General features: G+C 46.5%; 1 protein-coding gene across 2 annotated transcripts in view; it reads left to right on the forward strand.

Moving 5' to 3' along the window:
* Window positions 1-19,264, forward strand: part of FSD2 (fibronectin type III and SPRY domain containing 2) — a 29,575-nt gene extending 10,311 nt beyond the window's left edge. Inside the window, exons 6-12 of one of the 2 annotated variants that reach the window (XM_006885132.1) lie at window positions 902-1,057; window positions 3,143-3,277; window positions 4,350-4,500; window positions 6,172-6,305; window positions 9,680-9,812; window positions 16,642-16,818; window positions 19,012-19,264. In XM_006885132.1, the coding sequence (XP_006885194.1) occupies window positions 902-1,057; window positions 3,143-3,277; window positions 4,350-4,500; window positions 6,172-6,305; window positions 9,680-9,812; window positions 16,642-16,818; window positions 19,012-19,264 (1,139 nt within the window). The remainder of the gene's footprint in view (window positions 1-901; window positions 1,058-3,142; window positions 3,278-4,349; window positions 4,501-6,171; window positions 6,306-9,679; window positions 9,813-16,641; window positions 16,819-19,011) is intronic. The other variant, XM_006885133.1, reaches the window with a different exon arrangement.
* Window positions 19,265-19,752: the final 488 nt, after the last annotated feature.

The raw sequence follows: 19,752 nt of genomic DNA on the forward strand, positions 1-19,752 counted from the left end.
TCAATGGAGCGTCCAGACTGAGGCAGACTGAGAAGCAGAACTGGTCACCCACTTCCAAAATAATAGGCCTTCGAAAACCTGATGAATAACAGAGCAGCATTGCTAGATATGCTCGTGCAATTGTGAGGAAGTGACTCATACAATGTTCAGGGCTGTCAAGTTCCAAATCCCTGTTAAGATGACAGATTGGCAACATCTGCTAGCTCATGTGGCTGCAGGGGCTGACCCACTGAAATTCTGCAGTTTAGGCGGCCAGCCAGAAACTTGTGTAGGCTTACATCCCAAGACCAGAGGTCAGGCAAGAGGAGAAGTACAAAGTTGAGAAAGAGAGGAAGCTTTGCCAGAACGTCCATTTATATACCAGAGGCCACACCCCCAGGGAAACACCCCTTGTAACTCACTGTGCTGCCTCTGCAGATGGCACGGGAAGAGCAGGAGAGCTACAGCCTGGCGCAGGACTGAAAGACCATCCTTGTCACTGTCCCCTGTCCCCCTGAGCTTTCATGGATTTGTCAAGGCAAGAATGTACTGACTGGTCTCCCTTTGCAGGCTTGTGGTTGGAGGCTTTGGCAGACTTCCTTGTCCACCCTGAGTTACCGCATCTGTGTTCAAAGACCACAGTTGTGTTGACGAGAGTGGTCCTGCTCCCATCCCACACCTCTGCTTTGTTGTTGTTGAGTGCCATAGAGTTGGAACCGACTCATAGCTGACCCTCCAGTGGGTTTTCAGAGGCTGTAATTGCATGGATTGCCCGTCTTTCTCCTGCAGAGCAGTTGTGGATTCAAACTGTGAGCCTTTGGGTTGGCAGCCTTTCTGGTTACCACTAGATCACCAGAGCTACACCTCTGCTTCAGAGTCTCTGTTTCTGTTTCCCTCTCTCCCCTCCCTTTTCCTTTTCTAGTTCCTTCTGCTCCAGTGATAAACCCACAGGCCCCAAACTCAGCCACAGGGTCTTCAGTCCGAGTCTGCTGGAGCTTATACTCCGATGACACTGTGGAGAGCTACCAGCTGTCCTACCGGCCGGTGCGGGATGGCTCGCCCCGGGAGGACAATGCAGGTGAGGAGCATGCTCTCCTCCACAGACGCCTGAGGCCAGGATGCTGGTCAGAGATGCAGGCGGCCTGTGTACAAACCTTAGAGCTGTTGTGACCCCTTCAAAGACGCCTCAGGCCAGGATGCTGGTCAGAGAGGGAGGCGGCCTGTGTACAAACCTTAGCTGTTGTGACTGGGGAATCACAAGGAGTTACATTTGACCAGAGGGGCACAGAGTCCAGGCAGGTGACCAGAGGGGCTGGGAGATGTGTTAGGGCTTGCTTGAGAAGAACCATGATGCCAAGCTAAGGGCTCTGTATAGATCTACAGGTCCCTGGGTGTCAGAGCTGGCCCTGGGACGAGGATCTGACTGTCACAGCATGTAGGGAAGAGCAGGGGCTGACTGGGCTCAGGTGCTCCCTGGTGGTGACTCTCAGCAGTTCCAGGCCATCTTCTCAGAGTGGTCCTGTGTTACAGGAGAAAGCAGAGAGAGAGAGAGAGTCTGTGGCTAACCAGATCCATATTCCCAGACGGCAAGCCTCCTGAGAGGCCTCTGGCCATGGTGCAGTCTGTTCCCAGGAAATGGTACTGGCTGGTGTGACGGGAGGGCTGGGTAACCCTTTCTACCTCCAATAGTGAAGAGGCCATTGTGCTATTAAAAAGGGAAGGAGGAGCCCAGCTGAGCATCTGAAGGGCCCTACAGCCCAGGGGCCCAGGACAGCCTGGCAGGACCTGTTCTGGGTTCCTGGAAAGGGATAAGAGATCTCCATTTTATGGATGAAGAAACTGAGCCCCAGAGAGAAACAAGCTGTGCAAGGAGATACAGTGAGTTATGGCAGAACCAGGAGAGTATCGGGCCTGCAGGCCTCCTACCCAGAGCTTTGCTTTTAGGCCAGGCAAATAGAGGGTGCTGAAAGGCGGAAGGTGAGGGCAGAGTTTGTGCCCACGGACCAGGAAGGACAGAGAATCCTTGAGAAGGGTTCAGAGTAAATTTAAGCTCTGATGAAAGAGGGTGAAAGTGATCAAAATAAAGAGTCAAGAAAGCACAGTGTCAGAGGTGAGAGCTTTGTTAACAGAGGCCTGGGACCAAGAAATTAGACCTGATTAATCACAGCTTTTGCCATGAAGCAACCCTGTTGTCAGCTCTGCACACAGCCCACTGTTTGGGGGATATATTGTGACAATTTACAAAGATCTTTTAAATGAACACTTTGTTTTAAAGGGACTAATACCAGAAAGTATAACGATGTAATGTCACTGCTTTTTTAAGTCTGGGAGGTCTGATGTATCTTATTGGTTAGCTTCGGCTGCAGAACAGACAAGTCTGCACAGCAGAATACTGCCCCAACACACAACTTATGGCTTGAAATGGCAAGCATTTATGTCTTGTGCTTTTGTGGGTAGGCTAGGTAGTTTCTGCTGTCTGAGCTCCATGGGCTAGTTGGTATACCCCTTCCTATCTGAGGCCTCAACTGAAATGACTGAGGTGGAGGCTTCTCTCCACGTGGTCTCACCCTACAGAAGTCTGCCTGGGCTTTGTTCATGAGGTAACAACAAGAAGAAAAGCCCTAGCTGTGGTCAAGTGGACGAAGGGTGTCAGAGCAGACCTGCAATCCATTAGGTTTTCAGTGGCTGGTTTTTCAGAAGGAGGTCATCAGATCCTTCTTCCAAGAAGCCTTAAGTAGACTCAAGCCATCAGCCTTTCAGTTCGCTGTTGTTTCACCCAGACAGCCCTGTTCACATGGAAGTATAAGAGTTTCCAGCAGCAAGAGGGCAAGCCCTTAGGTACCAGCACTTTCCACACTTATACTTGGATCACACTTGCTATCATCCCATTGGCCAAAATAAGCAACATGACTAGCCTCCGCCTCCAGAGACCTCCAGAAAGTCTGTACTTCTTGATGTAGCACACCTACATGCATGGGGTAAGGGGGTGGGAGGCTACACAAGGGGCTGGGGTGGGTGGGTGAGGGTGTACATGTGAGGCTTGTGCATGGTGGAGAGGGGGCAGTGGCCAGCTAGAAAGCTATATGGAGATTCAGCACCATGAGTTTGGAGCCACTTTGACTACTTATAGGATTGAATTCTTGTCTTTCCCTCTACCCCCTAGAGTTTACAGTGACTGTCAAAGAAACCTATTACTCAGTGACAGACCTTGAGCCCAATACCCAGTATGAATTTTGGATCACCGCTCAGAACCGGGCTGGCACCAGCCCTGCCAGTGAATGTGCAGTGTACATGACAGGTAATGTGGCCTCCCAGGTATTTTTTGTAACAGGGCATTGTCACAGGGACATAGGAGTCGTGCCTTTCTAAACACAACAAGGTTCTTAAATTCACATGGAAGGGCAGGAATTGTAGTTTATCTTTTCCATTTTATAAAACAAAACCATCATGTTATTGACCTAGTTTTCCAGTGCTGCTGTGACACAAATACCCACAAAGGGGTGGCTTTAAAGAACAGAATTTTATTTTCTCACAGTTCTGGATTGAAAGCCCAATCAGACTCTAAATCTTTCGCCTAGGCCCAGCGTTGCTTGCATCCAAGCCAGTCCTCTTTGGTATCTGCCTTCCCTTGTGCACATGTTCTGTGTCTAAATCACTCTTTTCATAACTCAGAAGCAATTAGATTTAGAACTCAGCCTAGACTGATATTAATATAACAGAGACTTTATTTCCAAACAGAATTAGATCTACAGGTACACAGGTTAATATTCCAAAATATATTCTGAAGAAAGAACACAATTCATTCCATAGCACCTGGCTTGGCAGGGCCATTTTCTCATGGCTGGTCTCAAAATATCAAAGCTGCTGCTCCTGGTTACACATACATCTGTCAAGATTCACCCCCTGCCATGGAGTCAGATTCCAACTCATAGCAACACTATAGGACAAAGAAGTGCCCATGGGGTATCTGAGGCTATAAATCTTTATAGAGACTGCCACATCTTTTCCCCATGAAGCAGGTGGTAGGTTTGAACCTCCAACTTTTTTATCATCAGGCAAGTGTTCAGTTACTGCACCAGCAGGGTTCCTTCTATAAAGATTACCTTTGGAAAAGCTGCACTCTGTCATGTTACAGGGTCACTATATGACTGAACTGACTACATAGCAGTGGGTTTGGCTGACATGGAGGAATGAGCATCGACTCTCCAGCCCATAACAGCAGCCCGTGGGCACCACATGTGCGCGGCTGAAAGGCAGTCCTGATTTGCTTTTTAAAGCGCTGAGCCTTCTTTGTTGGGAGGAGGTGGGTATTGTGATATTTGTTCTTGGAAACTGAGAGATACTCCTCTCTCTTTCCCTCTTGCATTTAGCACCTTCTCCCCCAATCATCAAAACCCAGGAGATCAGGAGCTGCGAGGAGGCGGCGTTGATTTGCTGGGAGTCTGGGAACCTGAATCCTGTGGACTCATACACAGTGGAGCTGACTCCAGCAGACACGGCGGGCGGCTCGGGTGTCACTGAGTGAGTCACCAGGGCTGTTTGCTGGGCGTCAGAGGCCTTGCGTCTGACACATAAAAAGGACCCAGAACATGCATGGAGTCTGCAGAGGTCAGAATTCCGGGCCACTTCCTCTTCATGAAAGGTTGGTCGTTGCAGTCATGGGCCTCTCCATGGGTTAGGGATGTGGCCGTCTGCCTCCATAAAGATTAGCCTTGGAGACTTTAAGGAGCAGTTGGACTCTGTCCCAGGACTTTATGAGTTTGAACTGACATAAGGTAATGGATCTAGTTTGGGGTTCATTTTCTCAAGAAGTAGCTTAGAATGTTGTTCTTGAAGGTGAAAGAAGTTGAATGACTAAAAAGTTAAGCACTGGTTTTCCTGACTTACTGTTTACCACCTATTCAACAAGTTCCAAGTGCCTGCATGATGGGTTCCTGTGCTCGCCCTGGGCACCGAGGTGGACAAATTCCCTGTCTTCACTGAGCTGATAGTCAAGCGGGAGAAACAGACAAACCCAAGGAGGAAACAAAGGCATGATCACTGCACGTGTACCTGGAGTAGTGGGCAATTGTCTATGGCAGTTATGAGTGTGTGTACCTGGGTAGAGACCCTGGTGGGGCAAACAGTTTGCACCTTGTCCTTAAAAATTGGAGCTCACCCAGTAATACCACGGAGGGGAGGGGGAATATGATGATTTACTACTTTTAAGGTTGTTGTTGTTGTTGTGTGACGTTGTCTTGGGACCAACTCACAGTTGTCCCTCTGGTAGGTTTCCAGAGACAGTAAATCACACTGTAGGCGATTGCCTATCTTTCCTCCGCAGAGCAACTGGTGGATTCAAACTGAGTGCTTTGGGGACGGCAGCACAGGTTCTTACCACTAGGCCACCAGAGCTCCCTAATTACAGCCGAGAAACCCCTACTTGTTACTGTTGTTATGTGTCATTGAACCAGAACTGACTGAAAGCTGACCCTTCCGTGGGTTTTCAGAGGCAGTAAGTCACATGACAGAAAAGTGCCCATCTTCCCCTCCCCCCCCCCAGAGCAGCTGGTGGATTCAAGCCACGTGCCTTCAGGTTGGCAGTGCAGCTCCTTGGCATGAGGCCCCTAGAACTCTGTGGAGTGGTTCTCTGTAACACTTGGTCACAAGTCAGAATCTAATCAACAGCAACAAGTTTTGTCCCTATATTGCTCCATTTTCACAAATTCCTCCTCAGGAGGTACAGGGGGCCAAGTTATTAACAGCAGTGGTTTTCTGTGAAATGGGTTGACAGGACATGGACTGAGGGCTTGTGCGGGCTTAGCGCTGTACTAAGGTAATGGGTTTCAGGCCTGCCTTCAGAGAGGTAACGACCCTGACAGACAGGTAGACGCTGGACTCTACTGCACACCTTCACTGATGCCTGGGTACAGGAGGAAGAGGCTGGTCTGCCTGGGTGCAGAGGAAGAAGGATGGGAGGTCTGAGTGAGGGGACAGGCAGGAATACCATGGAAGGAAGGAAAAAGGAGGGAAAGCTCAGGAAGGGCCAATACTCTTAGTTGTGCTAGGCCTGACTGTGCTGCTGTGGGTCAGAAGGCAGGGGCACCAAAGTGAGTTCAAAATGCCAGCTTCAGAAGAGCTGCCTGGAGCACGTATCAAGCGGCCGGGGCCACCCCAGCCCCAGGGTGACGGTAGCTCTGCTTTCTCACACAGGTCTGTTGTGGGCATCCCAACCTGCGAGTCGCTGGTACAGCTGCAGCCCCGGCAGAGCTACACCATCTATGTGAGAGCCCTCAACGTGGGAGGACCCAGCGAGAGGAGCGAGCCTGCCACAGTCAGCACCACAGGTCTGTGCCCGGCCCACGCAGCCAGTGCTACTATGAATGCCTCCCATGAATGAAACAGATGAACAGATGCACAGATATGGACACGTGGCAAGGCAAGGCTGAGAGGGGCTCAGGGACCCTCAACGCTCTGTGGTCCCGTTTCACAGATGGGAATACTGAAGGTCAAGTCACAAAGCAAGTTGGTGACTGGGCAAGTTGTAGAACTCAAGGTTCCTTGCTCCCAGGCTGCTGAGTTTCTTTCTCTGTACTCATCAGGTGGACTCGCTGGGCCCTGGGGCTGGATAGCTCAGTCACTTCAGACCTCATCACAGCCCCCAGGGTGGGGTTTTTAGGAAATGCCCCGGAAATGCCATTGGTCTTGGCTCATTCCTTGTTTCTGCTGTCAGCTCAAGCATCCCCCTACCCACAGGCCCAACTTAGACCTGTCAGCACCTAGTAGGACACTCTGAATGGTGCTAGCTGAAAGCTTGGTCACTGAAACTCACAGAATCTCTTAGAAGGCTGGTTGATCTGCTTCTGCAAGATCACAGCCGTGCCACGCCGCTGAGTGACTAAATGACAGCTGAATTAGCTTGCTTTTCAGTGGCTCTCCACCTCCCCTGCTCCTTCCTTCTCTTCACCGGCCCTCATCATGTCATAGAACCTTCACACCTCATGTTCCCGTCTCGAGTTAGTAGGTCCTGTTGTCTCAAACCTGCTGTGTCTCAGGTCCTGAGCTTTCTCAGGGCACAGCAAAGTCAGAAGGTGCTTCCCATACCTCCCAGAGCCAAAGCGGCTCAGGCGGCCTGGGTAAAAGCAGAGCAGTGAACGTGGACCCAGGACTTCGGAGACAACAGTTACTGGACTGGGAACTTTCACTGAGGGACCCTGTATCATGATGCCCTCCTATCCAAAAGTTGGTAGGAAAGATACCTATAATGCCCACTTCTCCATTGGAGAAATCCATTTAAATGGCCATGGACGGTCCCAGAGCTGGGCAGGAGTTAGTACTAGAATTAGGACTTGGGTTTTTCTTTGATATCATGCTGGAGTCTTCCTTCAACCAGCTGGCATCTCTGGTTTTCTGTGATGACATGGTGTTCTGAGATGTCAAATTTAGATTGTCTCAATAAAGGAGATCACAATGAGAAAGGTACAGGCAGCCCTCTTTGGATGAGATTCTTCAAATAACTTTTTAAAGAGTGTCTTTATGGGGAAAAAAAATGAATGAACATGACCGGTTCTTGTTTGGGATTAGAGCATGGATAGTAAAGGCCACATGTCAGTTATAAGCTGTCATTTATAAGGGCCCACTAGTCAGTCAGCTTGGCAGACAGTCAAATTTCTAGCAGCATCAACTTGTGGAAACAGTTGAGTGGCTTGATGGCCATGCTGTGAATGAGCATTTGAGACAAGCAGAAGTGATGAAATGGGAAATGTCCTATTACAGCACAAGCCTGAGGAATGAAAGTCCAACTAAAAGGCAGTAATGTGTTAAGGTATTCCAAAATAAGTAGCCCTGGCTTTGTTCATAATAGCAAAGAGCTGGAAACAACCCAAGTGCCCATCAACGAATGAATGGATAAAGAAGCTGTGGTATATTCACACAATGGAATACTATGCAGCATTGAAAAAAAGGAACTCATGAAATATTATTCAAAGTGGGTGACCCTGGAGGACATTATGCTGAGTGAAATATCTCAGTCACAAAAGGACAAATATTGCATGGGGTCACTGTTATAAAACAGGAAGGACATCAGGGTTGAGGGAAGACAGAAAAGGAGGGGAGGAATGATGTATTGCTTTGAAGCAGATGAGGGACAGACCTGTTTAAAAGGAATATACAAATGGGTATTCTTGTCATCACAGAAGTCCTGAGAGAAGGCTGCATAGTGGAGTGAACTTGGGAGCAGGGACTGCATAACAATGAAAGAGATTTTCTTTTCAAGGAGAAGAGTGATTTGGTGGGGAGGGGCAGGCAGGGAGAAAAATGCAACAATGAATGACTAGAAACCTTAAGTCTCTATAAACTTTCATTAAAATTAATTTAAAAAAAAAAGAAGGAGCTCTGGCGACCCAGTGGTTAAGTGCTGGGCTGCTAACTGCAAGGTCAGCTGTTCAAACCCACAAGCTGCTCTGTGGGAAACGATGTGGTGATCTGCTTCTGCGAAGGTGGCAGACATGGGAAGCTGGTGGTCGGTTCCACTCTGTCCCACAGTGTCACTGTGAGTCACAACCACAGCAAGAGGTCGCTGAGGTTCTCAAACAATGGATTTTGTTGTTGTTAAGTAATTTTTTTATTAGATCTATTCTGTATCACTTTTTGATAAGTTATGTTTGAACTATAATTTGGCAATGCCTAAACAGAGCCCTGGTGTCACATGGGTTAAGAACTGAGGTGCTACTAAAAATGGTCCCTGGGAGAAAGGTGTGGCAGCCAGTCTGTCTGCCTGAAGAGTCCACTCAAGCTCATCGCAGTCCGTTCAGGACTGACTCTTCAGGTTTCAGAGGCTGTAAATTCCTTGGACGGGGAATTTCCCCGTCTTTCTCCCAAGGAGCTGCAGGGGAATTTAAAGGGTCAGAGAGGCGTGGCCTTGGGGTTACGAGTGCAGCAGCTCTGTACATGGGAGGCCACCACAGCTCCCTCCCACAGTTACAGCCTTGGAAACTCCTCCAGGCAGATCCACTCCATCCCGCTGGGCCACGGCCAGTTGGAATGGAGGTTTCCCCTCTCCTGTTGCCTTAATTGAAAGCTGAATTTGCTAATTCCTGTTAAATTGGCAATCGGGAAGTTTGTGGATTTCTCCTTCTCTTGTTCCTCTGCAGGTAGGTTATGCAGGTAGTGCATGTGCAGGCACTTTTTGCACAGAATGTAAGAACACAGCTTCTGGAATCAGAGGAGCCTGAGGTTCAAATCTGAGTGCTGTCGTTCACCAGCTAATTTCATAATCACCCTGTGCCTTGGTCTGCTCATCTAGAAAATGGAAATAATATCTGTTCCTCAAGGGTGAAGACTGAACAAGACTAGCAAGTTGCTTAGCAAAGAAAAAACCAAAGAAACCCCAAAGTCACCCAAACAAAGAATTTCTAAAACTACAGTCTATCACGTCTTTGTCCCACAACTGGCAGGTTTTAAAGGTCAACCTCTCGGTTAGCAACCAAGTGCTTTAACCACCAAGCCACCAGAGCTCCTGTAGCACAGTGGTGGTTACATATTGAGTTCTGTGTCATTATCATTAACATAGTTATTATTATGCAAGGGCCAGGTTCCTGAGCATCACATCCCAGCAGGGTCACTAGCCACTGACTGCCTTCTGCCCACACAGAACGGGAATGCTCAGAAAGCAGCAAAATAACTGGCTGCTGGATCTGCTGTGTATTTCCTCCCCTTCCAGGCAGCTATTTCCACCTGGACAAGGACACCTGCCATCCCGGGCTGACCATTTCTGAAGATGGGTTTACAGTTGTGCGAAGTGAAAGGAAAACCCCAGCAAGACAGCTGCCTGCAAGCAACACCCGGTTTACCAGGTACTTTCGCACCTGCCCACAAGAACAGGCTGTGGGTTTCTAAAACACACTGTTGGTCAAGAAAAATAAAAGTTACTGCAAACAGATACAGTGAATGAAATCTAACCCCAAACTGACCGCCATTGAGTGGACTCACAGTGTCCCTCAGGACAGAGCAGGACTGCCTTAGGCTTCCACGGCTGTCCTTAGGGAAGGAGCCTCCCACATCTCTCTCATACAGAGGTGACTGGGTTCAAACCATCAACCTTTTGGTTAGTAGTCCAAACCCCCAGAGTTCTCTAAAGCAAACAAAGAATCCCAGGACTAAATAAGATAGGGGCTGTTGGGAAGAGGAGGTCAAAGGACATGCAGAAGACACTGTGCGGGCAGGAGCCCACCACAGCGTGGTCCCTCTGGAGAATGAGCTGGTTCCCAGAGCTGGGGGCGTTTGAGAAGTCATGAAGCAGTGGAATTAGGTCAGCTGTCAAGTTGCAAAAGAATAGAAACAAGGACGCAGGTTTTTAGCAATTGTTCCTCTACAGTTCCCTATAGAGAAGACTGTTTAGGAAAATCTAACAAGAGTGAGCGAAAGCTGATGGCTAAACCCATCATTGTATGTGAGCCTAAGGAAGATATTAGCTGGCTATGTACCTCTCTAATTGTGTACCTCTCCAGCTACTGCTTCTTGTTGTTACTTCATGTACCATCGAGTCGACCATGACTCATAGCTACCCTATGAACAACAGATCTGAACCCTTCCCTATCCTGCAACATCCTCAAGATCTCTGATATGCTCAAGCCCATTGCTATAGTCATTGCTGCTAGAACCTGTCAATCAATCAATCAATGAATGTTGAAAAGATTGATGCATACCTTACTTCTTTCCAAAGATGACTTAGACTAAGAGGTAAATATACAATATCAAAATAGAAAAATCAAAACAAGGGGAGGGGAGCATAGGCATGTTAACTCCAATCCATATTCCAAGATGCACATTCCAATTGGCTGTCCACTTCCTGGTCACTCATTGCTGTCAAGCTGGAACTGACTCATAGCTGACACTCCAGGGTTTTCAGAGGCTGTAAATCACATGGGATGAGACTGCCCATCTTTCTCCTAAGGAGCTGCTGGTGGATTCAAACCTTCCACCTTTGGGTTAGCAGTGGATGTCTCTATGGACTATGTCACTATAGTTTGGTATATTGATTTTAGAGTCAAAAGGATTATCTAAGGAAGAAAAGGGACATGCAGAGTGGAGGCCAGAAGTGCCACTGACAGAAGGCTCGTGTGGTCACCCTGCCTGGATCATGGACTGACTGCCCCCTCCACTGACCCTGGCTTCCTGGCTGGCCTTTTCACTGCTCGTGTTAGGGACCTACTCTATGTGAAGGCTAGGATGAAGCAGCACAGGACTATAGCGGGAATTATGATACCTTTTCTCCCCTTTGCCCATTCAACCTAGAATGGGGAGGAGGTTAGTGGAGGAGAGAAATTAATGGCAATGTGGGTCTTATATTACTGTTATCAACGCAGATGTTTAAAGCAGACTCTTTATCTTCCTTTGTGGGTTCCTCACGAGTTCTCCTTCTAGGTCCTGCTGGCTGCAGCTGTTACCGTGATTATTGTTGCCCTTTAGTTACCTGTGTCTCATAGCAACTGTATGAACAACAGATCTGAACCTTCCCTATCCCACACTATCCTCATGGTGTGTCATGGTCAAGCCAACTGTGGTAATCACTGTGCCAGTCCATCTCATGGATGGTCTTCCTCTTCCGCTGACCCTCTACCCACCAAACATAATGCCATTTTCTAAGAACTGGTTCCTTCTGAAAATATGCCCAGAGTGATGGGACCAAGCTTCACCGTCCCTGCCTATACAGGAGTACTCTGGATGCACTTCTCCCAGGATTCCTTCTTTCCTTGCTACAGACAGTCCTTTCCCTATGGTGGCCTCTTGTAGCTCAACAGCCTCTGCATCCAGCATACCCCTCACCCCTTTCTCTACTGAGGTCTCCCTGACTCTCACAGGATCCCCCTCAAACCCTGGGACAGTATGCCTATGGGAGGGTACACAACAACAACTTATTAAAAGGCTAGTGGTTTGAGCCTACTTGGGAGGAAGATGAGGCGCTCTGCTTGCATAGATTTATGGCGGCCTCAGAAACCCTGTGAGGTAATTCTGCTTTGTCTTAAAGGGTCTCTGAGTCAGTACCAATAGGTTTCGTTTTTATGTTTTGCCACTTATTTCTTGACCTTGTGAGGTTTCCCCAAGCGGAGTTGTTGTTGTTGTGTACCACAGTCAGAGCTGACCCACAGCAGACCTTCCGGTGGGTTTTCAGAGGTGGTTAATTGCTCAGGTGGAGACTGCCCATCCTTCTGTGGAGCAGCTGGTGGCCTTGAACTGTGTGCCTCTGGGACTGCAGTGCAGCTTCTTGCCACTAGGCAATTTTAATAACTTGCTACCAATACTTGCATTCTGCTGTGAAGCACTGTGCTGTGTGCTGGGGCAGGGAGAGGAAGAGGCACTCCCTACACACCTGATGCTCAGAGTAAAGAAAGGGAGATAAGTGGGAGAGGGGTGGTCAGGGAGAAAAGTGCAACAATGAATGAACAGGGGGGGAAGGGAGATACATGGGTCAACAATACACACAACAAAGATAGGGGATGGGCACTGTAGGAACCCCAAAGAGGAAGGTCTCCTGGAGAGGCTAGGTCTCAAGGTAGAAATAAGAATTACCTAGGACAGCAAGATGGATAAAGGCATCCTGGGCAGAAAAAGCAGCATGGACAAAAGAAAGAAACCAAGAAGATGGTCAGTTTGGAGAGCTTTGGAAAGCTTAATATATCTGGGGAAGAGATGAAAATTTAGATAAGAAAGATGGAGAAGGTCCTGTGGAAACCGGTTTGGAGTTTATCCTTCACATGGTGCTAATTATTGGAGGATTAAAACAGGTGAATGACATAATCAGATTTAAATTTCAGAAAGATCACATCAAAAGGTGACATGTGAGCTGGGAAGGGAGGAAACGTATGTAGCACTCAGGAGCGAGTATTTCTAAATATTATAGAACACAGGAGAGGCCAGAGAACTTCATGCTGAGTGAACTAACTCAGTATCATAAGGACAAATACTGCATAAGACCATTATCGTAAAAAGAGAAGGATTATTAAGTGTACAAGGATCCTAAAGGGGAACAAGGGTAGGGGTGCAGAGGTTAGAGAGGGTTAAATCATGAGGTGAGAATTTGGTGGTGGAAGAAGGGGATCAGGAATCAGGAAACATGCATGGAGACCTGAAAAGATGGGCTAACAGTGGACAAAGGTGGGTGCTAATTGATTTTATAAAACACAAAATATGGGAATGATCATATGAAACACAGTGTGAATAAATATGTGAAACGGCAAGTGCATGAAAGTTGCACAATGCATACAAATTTTACATGAAAACCAGTAGAAAATGAAAATTATAAATAACAGAAAAAATCATAGTGATCAAACCTAACAATAAAATATTAGCTGTATTTTCTTAAAAAAAACAAAAGACAGACAGTTGAGAAGCAAGGAGATCAGGGAGAGGGGTGTGCAGAGAAGATGGAAACTGACTAAATTGAGCTGGGCAATGAATAAGGATAACAGAATAACTGATGCCTTTGAGCTGTGGTGTTGGAAAAGAGTATGGAATATCCTCTAAAAGGCAAAAAAACCCAGATAGAGGTTCCAGAAAAAGTGTGGCCAAAGTCTTCCTCGGAGGCAAGGATGGTAAAGTTTCATTTTTCATACTTCAGACATGTTGCTAGCAGAGACTATTGGTTAGAAAGGGGCATCGCGCTTGGAAAGGTCAGTGAAAGAGAGGAGGACCACCAATGAGATGGACTGACACAGTGACTGCAGCAATGGGTGAAGTGTGTGTGAGATGATGAGAATGGCATAAAATAGGGCAGGAGTCACATCTGTTATTCATAGGGTTGTTTGGAGTTGTACTTGCTCAACAGCACCTAACAAAAACAACATGGATGAGAGGCACAGATGAGTTCAAGATTTAGGACATAAATCCAACTAGATGAGGCAGCCAGACGGAGATGAGGAGCGGACTCACACTACATATTGGAGAGTATTATGTCGACTATTTAATTTTCACAGTACTCCAATAGTTGGTACTTAACTCTCTTTTACTGCCATTGAGTTGAAATTGACACACAGCTGAACATCCACTGGGTTTTTGAGGCTGTAAATTGCATGGGAGCTTGCTCATCTTTCTACCATGGAGATACTGGTGGAGTTAAACTGCCAGCAAGGCAGCCCCTTTGGGTTTGCCACACAGCTCCCTACTGACTAGGGCACCCACCGGTGCTCTCCATGATGTAGAAAGAGGTTAAGTCACTTGCCCAAGGAGACAGTGCTAAGGTTTAGTGCTGGGATAAACTAGAACCTGAACTTAGAACCACTGTAGTATCCTAGTTTTCTGCCTTTGATGAGTCAGTTAACCAGAATGGGGATGGGCAAGCCCTGCCAACCTCCTCCATCCCAAACACAAACTGGTATGTGTGTGAGAAGATTTCAGTATAGGACACTCCAAACTGGAAATAATCTATGGAAATGTGTGTCCTGGAATAGAAGTAGCTTCATTTGATGGATGAGAAAACCAAGCTGGAGGTATTAACTAATGTGCCACAATTTATACAACGAACCTGATAGGGACAATTCAGACCCACCTGGGACTGAGTCCGCACATCTGCTTTATTTTAAAATATAACTAAGTGAATGAATATTTTTTTTTTTTTAGTGAACTGGAGGGGGTAGGGAGGAAAGTGTGCAATAATGAATGAATGAAAATCCAACTTTTCTGTAAACTTTACTTAAAGGCACAATAAAAAATAGGCATTTGACTGTGTAGATCATAACAAACTGTGGCTGACTCTGAGAAGAATGGGAATCCCAGAACACTTGATCGTTCTAATGCGAAACTTATACTTGGACCAGGAGGCAGTCGTCAGAACAGAGCAAGGGAACACTGCATGGTTCAAAATTGGGAAGGGCATATGCCAGGGATGCATCCTATCTCCATACCTTTTCAACCTATATGCAGAACAGATTATCCGGGAGGCTGGGCTCTATGAGGAGAAATGTGGGGTCAAGATTGGTGGACGATTTATCAACAATCTGCGTTATGCGGATGACACAACCCTGCCTGTTGAAACTGAGGAGGACCTGAAGTGCCTGCTGCAGAGTGTCAAGGACTGCAGCCTACAATATGGATTGAGGCTCAATGTCAAGAAGATGGATGGATGGTGAAGAGATTGAGATTGTACACAGCTTTAGTTTGCTTGGCTCTGTAGTCAACAGTCTTGGCACCAGCAGCCAGGAAATTAAAAGGCGCATTGCCATGGGAAAGTCTGCTGTTAGGGACCTCTCCAAAGTGCTGAAGAGCAGTGGTGTCTCTCTGGAGACTAAGGTGCGTCTGATACAGGCCATGGTCTTCACAGTCACCTGTTATGCATCAGAGAGCTGGACAATGACCAAGGAGGATAGAAGCAGATTGATGCCTTTGAGCTGTGGTGCTGGAGAAGAGTATTGAGAATACCATGGACTGCTAGGAAAACAGATTTGTCCTGGAGAGGGTTAAACCGGGTGGCTCCTTGGAGGCAAGGATTCTAAGGCTCCGTCTAACTTACACTGGACATGTAGTGAGGAGAGACCGGTCCTTAGAGAGGGACATCATGCTTGGGAGGGTGGAGGGACGGCGCAGGAGAGGAAGGCCCTCTATGAGGTGGATTGATTCAGTGACTGGGATAATTGGGATGGGAGTGTCAGAGACAGTGCGATTGGCACAGGACAGAACGGAGTTTAGGGCTGTTGTACATAGGGTCGCTATGAGTCGCAGGTGACTCAACGGCACATAACAACAAACAAACGTTGTTTTTTTAAAAAAGTAACACATCATTATGGGTCAGAGGCATATCAGCAACCCTCAGAGCAGGCTTCTTTCGGGCCCTGCAGACCCTTCCTAGACTTGTTTGACCCTCAGGAGAGTTACTGAGATTTAACGACTTTCTCGCAGCCATGACCACAGGCCTCCTTCCCAAAACTTCAGCACTGAGAATGTGGAGTGTTTTAGGTAGAGAGAATACTTTGAAGACAGCTGAGCTAAATCTACAGGGATTTATGTTAAGTTTAGCTAATATAGGAGGCTCCTCACCTTTGATGATACTGATGTGATCTACTCCCTAATTAAAACTTGCATTGATAGAGGGCTTTATCGCTATAGAAAAAACCCTGACCTTTATAATTGTTCTATACTGAGTTCTGAAGTTAGGCTTTGATGATTTGTGAGTGAGGAATTTGCTGTTTTGCTCTTGTGCAACTTCCTATGGAATCTGAGTTCTTGTCCTCTGTCTGGAGTCATCCTGGTTGAAATGTTACCTGAGCGAACCTTCCTCCATGCCAATTCTATATGCTACACGAGGACTGGCCAGATCACGAACTTCAGGGCTGAGGGTTCTCTGACTGTGTGGCATTCTCTAAGTGTTAAACAGGAACAAGTGAACCAAACCTCTACTTTTGTTCCTGTAACAGCTCCAATAACTTTTTAAGAAGCAAATAGAGCCTTTTCTATTGGCTGTCTCCTCCCATCCCGTTACTAAATAGTGTAGGAATTCTCTTCCAGTCTTAGATACTGGTTAGGTGATCTCTGAGAGCTGAGCTTTCAGCTTTGCAAGTGAACAGTGTTCGGAAGCACCTACCCGCAAGTCTGTAGATGACCTGTTGACTGGCCCAGCACTTGATGCCACTTACCTGCACAGCCAGGCTCAGGTTACCCCAAATCACACTAAATCCCATTTTCTAAATCCAGGTGTGTTGCTGTCATGGGAAAACTAATTCCAGTCCCAGGGCGCCATTACTGGGAAGTTGAAGTGGATGAGCGTTTGGACTACACACTTGGCGTGGCCTTTGACGATGTCCCTAAACAGGAGGACCTGGGTGGAAACTGCCACTCGTGGTGCATGAGGCACACATTTACATCAGCAAGGTAAAGCAACATCTGTGGACCCAACATAAAATATCACTCCTCAGAGATTTACACAAGAGATGTTCACTGAGAATAATGAAGGCCCATACAGTCTCACACAACACTGTAAGGTATTTCAAGACGTGTTTCCAGCCACTTTCCCTTAAAGTTCAGATGAGAAAATAGCTCTGGGCTACTTTTATTTGGGATAAAAATAGGTAAGATTTATGGAGAGCTTGCAATGTGCTACACACTGTTATGTGCATGATCTCTTACTTCTCACAACTGTAACATCTGACTTTAAAAATAAGCAAGCTACAGCTCACAAGAGTTAGGTAACTCACTCAATAAAGGATTCAGAGCTTGGATTCAAACTGGGAGAGTCTGCCTTCAAAGACAATATTCATAACCACTAACTGATTTTTTTTCCACTTATGCTCAGCTTCAGTATTATTAAATGGATATTGTTTTGTTGTTGTTATGTGCCGTCGAGTCACTTGCGACTCATAGCAACCCTATGTACAACAGCCCTAAACCCTGCTCTATCCTGTGCCAATCGCACTGCCTCTACACACCCATCCCAATTACTCCAGTCACTGAATCAATCTACCTCATAGAGGGTCTTCCCCTCCTGTGCTGTCCCTCCACCCTCCCAAGCATGATGTCCCTCTCCAAGAACCGGTCCCTCTTTACAACATGTCCAGAGTATGTCAGACAAAGCCTCAGAATCCTTGCCTCCAAGGAGCAGCCTGGTTTAACCCTCTCCAGGATGAACCTCTTTGTGTTCCTGGCAGTACTTGACTTTAATGGAAATCTGACTTGAAGGCCTAATTTCTTTCCTTCAGATAAATGTGGCCAAGAGGCTATGTTTAATTTTGGTTTGCCTCTACTGCTCAGCACTCTGACTTCACACATGGGCACTGTTCTAGAGCAGATCCATTAAGGCTGGGAAAAAATGTCATGATGCCCACACCAATGGACAACTTTTTCAGCTGCAGAAGGCCATCCTTAGAATCCTTCTTAGTATGGAAGAAACACTAAAAACAACACTGCTTTTCCAGCTCTACCTTCCCCCTTTCCCTAATGTTTTGGAGCCTGGGATGCTTGCTATATCAATCCTTTTAATGCTTTATCTGCAGTATTTTGTGTTCATGATCCTCCATCATCGTTTCTCATCTCTAAGATAAGCGGGAAGGCCAGTTTTCCTTCCATAAGATAATTAAACTATAAACCTTCAATGCCATTTACAGAACAGAAGATAGCACTGTTTATTGAGGTACATCTTTTATGTGGGGAACCTCCCTGAGATAATGGTAAAATTAAAGGCTCTTTTTCTTTCAAAGAGCAAGAGTAGCAAAGAAGGAAAAAGAGCAAAGAAACAGGTCAAGGGTTTCGTGCAGCTGTATCTTGGCAAAGTGAAGAATATGCCAGCCTGAGGAATGGAAAGGGAATGAAGGGTTCCTATATTTTTTTTGGTTCATGGTCTCAATTTCTGTTGGTGGGGATAGGGAAGGCACCATTTAGCTCCTAGTGGCTGCTCAGGTTAGAAAAGAAGATATAATCAGATGCCCTGGGATAGAGACAGGCACATGCTGGGACACATGTGTTTAGATCAGTCTGTGGACAGTCTGTAGGTAGGTTGGGAAATATCTAGTTTTGGTTTCAGCCATTTTTCAAAGTGCATGGCATAGAGAGTATGGTTAAAGGTTACTGCCAGCACCCAATGCTGTATGAAGACAGGTCCGCTGGACCCCTGCCCAGTCACTTAAAAGTCCAAGACTGGGTCCCTTTAAAAGGTCTGTATGCAGAACAGCTTGTCTCAAAAGACCCATTTGGGGTTTTTCCCCTGTTTGTTCCCAATGTCTTTATTACAAATGTCTTACAAAAATGAGCACTGGGATCTCTATGTTTAAAATTTATCCTAGTTCTGTGCAAATTTTGATGCAACATGCATTTCTGATACTGATAAAAGTTTCTTAGGTTAAAATGTTACTCAAGAACAAAATGAATTTAAAATGTGCATTTCTGAGGAGAAATTTTAGAAAATAAGTGAATTCACAGTATGGTTATAGAAATGTCCTATATTTTGGTAGTCATTTAGTAAAGTAACACAATCATAGAAGTATCTGAATAAAACCAGTATGAACTGTGCTATAAAGTGTGAACTATCTACAGAATTTCTGAAGCTTTGTTCTGTCAATATTTGATTTTCAGACATAAGTATGAATTCCTACACAACAAGACGACTCCAGATATAAGAGTAACGGTTTCGCCAAGGAAGATCGGTGTTCTATTAGACTATGAAAACTCAAAGTTGTCATTTTTCAACGTGGACATTTCTCAGCATCTATACACATTCAGCTGTCAGCTTTACCAATTTGTACACCCTTGTTTTTCTCTGGAAAAACCTGGGAGTCTGAAGATCTGCAATGGCATTTCAATGCCAAAGCACGTCGCTTTCTACTAGACTGTGCTGATGAAGCCCAGCCTCCTGCTTCTCTGTATTTAATCCCCTGTCAGTCGCTCAAGCCTCAGCTGGCTCAACCTGTCATTTAAGCACCACCTGCATGCTGTGGCCTCATGTTATCCAGCCGACTGGCGCGCTGGCCCTCATTCCACCTCACCTGGATTCTGGTTCTGCATACCACCTCCTGTGTGATGCTAGGTTAGGCATGACAAGTCCCAAGTATGAGATGAGGCAGCAGACTAGATGAACTCAAGGTTCCTCAAAACCTATTTGTGTGACATATGCAAAGATCTTGACTCTCTAAGGCCCTCAGAACCTGGGTTGGGATGGACATACTGGACAGTGATATCTGAAGTCTTCAGGGCTCTGCTGCTTTCCAAGTATTAATTAGTCAGCCAAGAACAGACCCAAGAAGGCAAGAGGCTGCTGACAAAGAGAGCCTGAGAAGGCACGTGGCTCTCTCCATGTTATCCTCGTTGTTGTGTGCT

This window comes from Elephantulus edwardii, unplaced genomic scaffold, assembly GCF_000299155.1.
Source record: "Elephantulus edwardii isolate Elephantulus edwardi_28Jun2011 unplaced genomic scaffold, EleEdw1.0 scaffold00041, whole genome shotgun sequence".
Taxonomy (NCBI): Eukaryota; Metazoa; Chordata; class Mammalia; order Macroscelidea; family Macroscelididae; genus Elephantulus; species Elephantulus edwardii.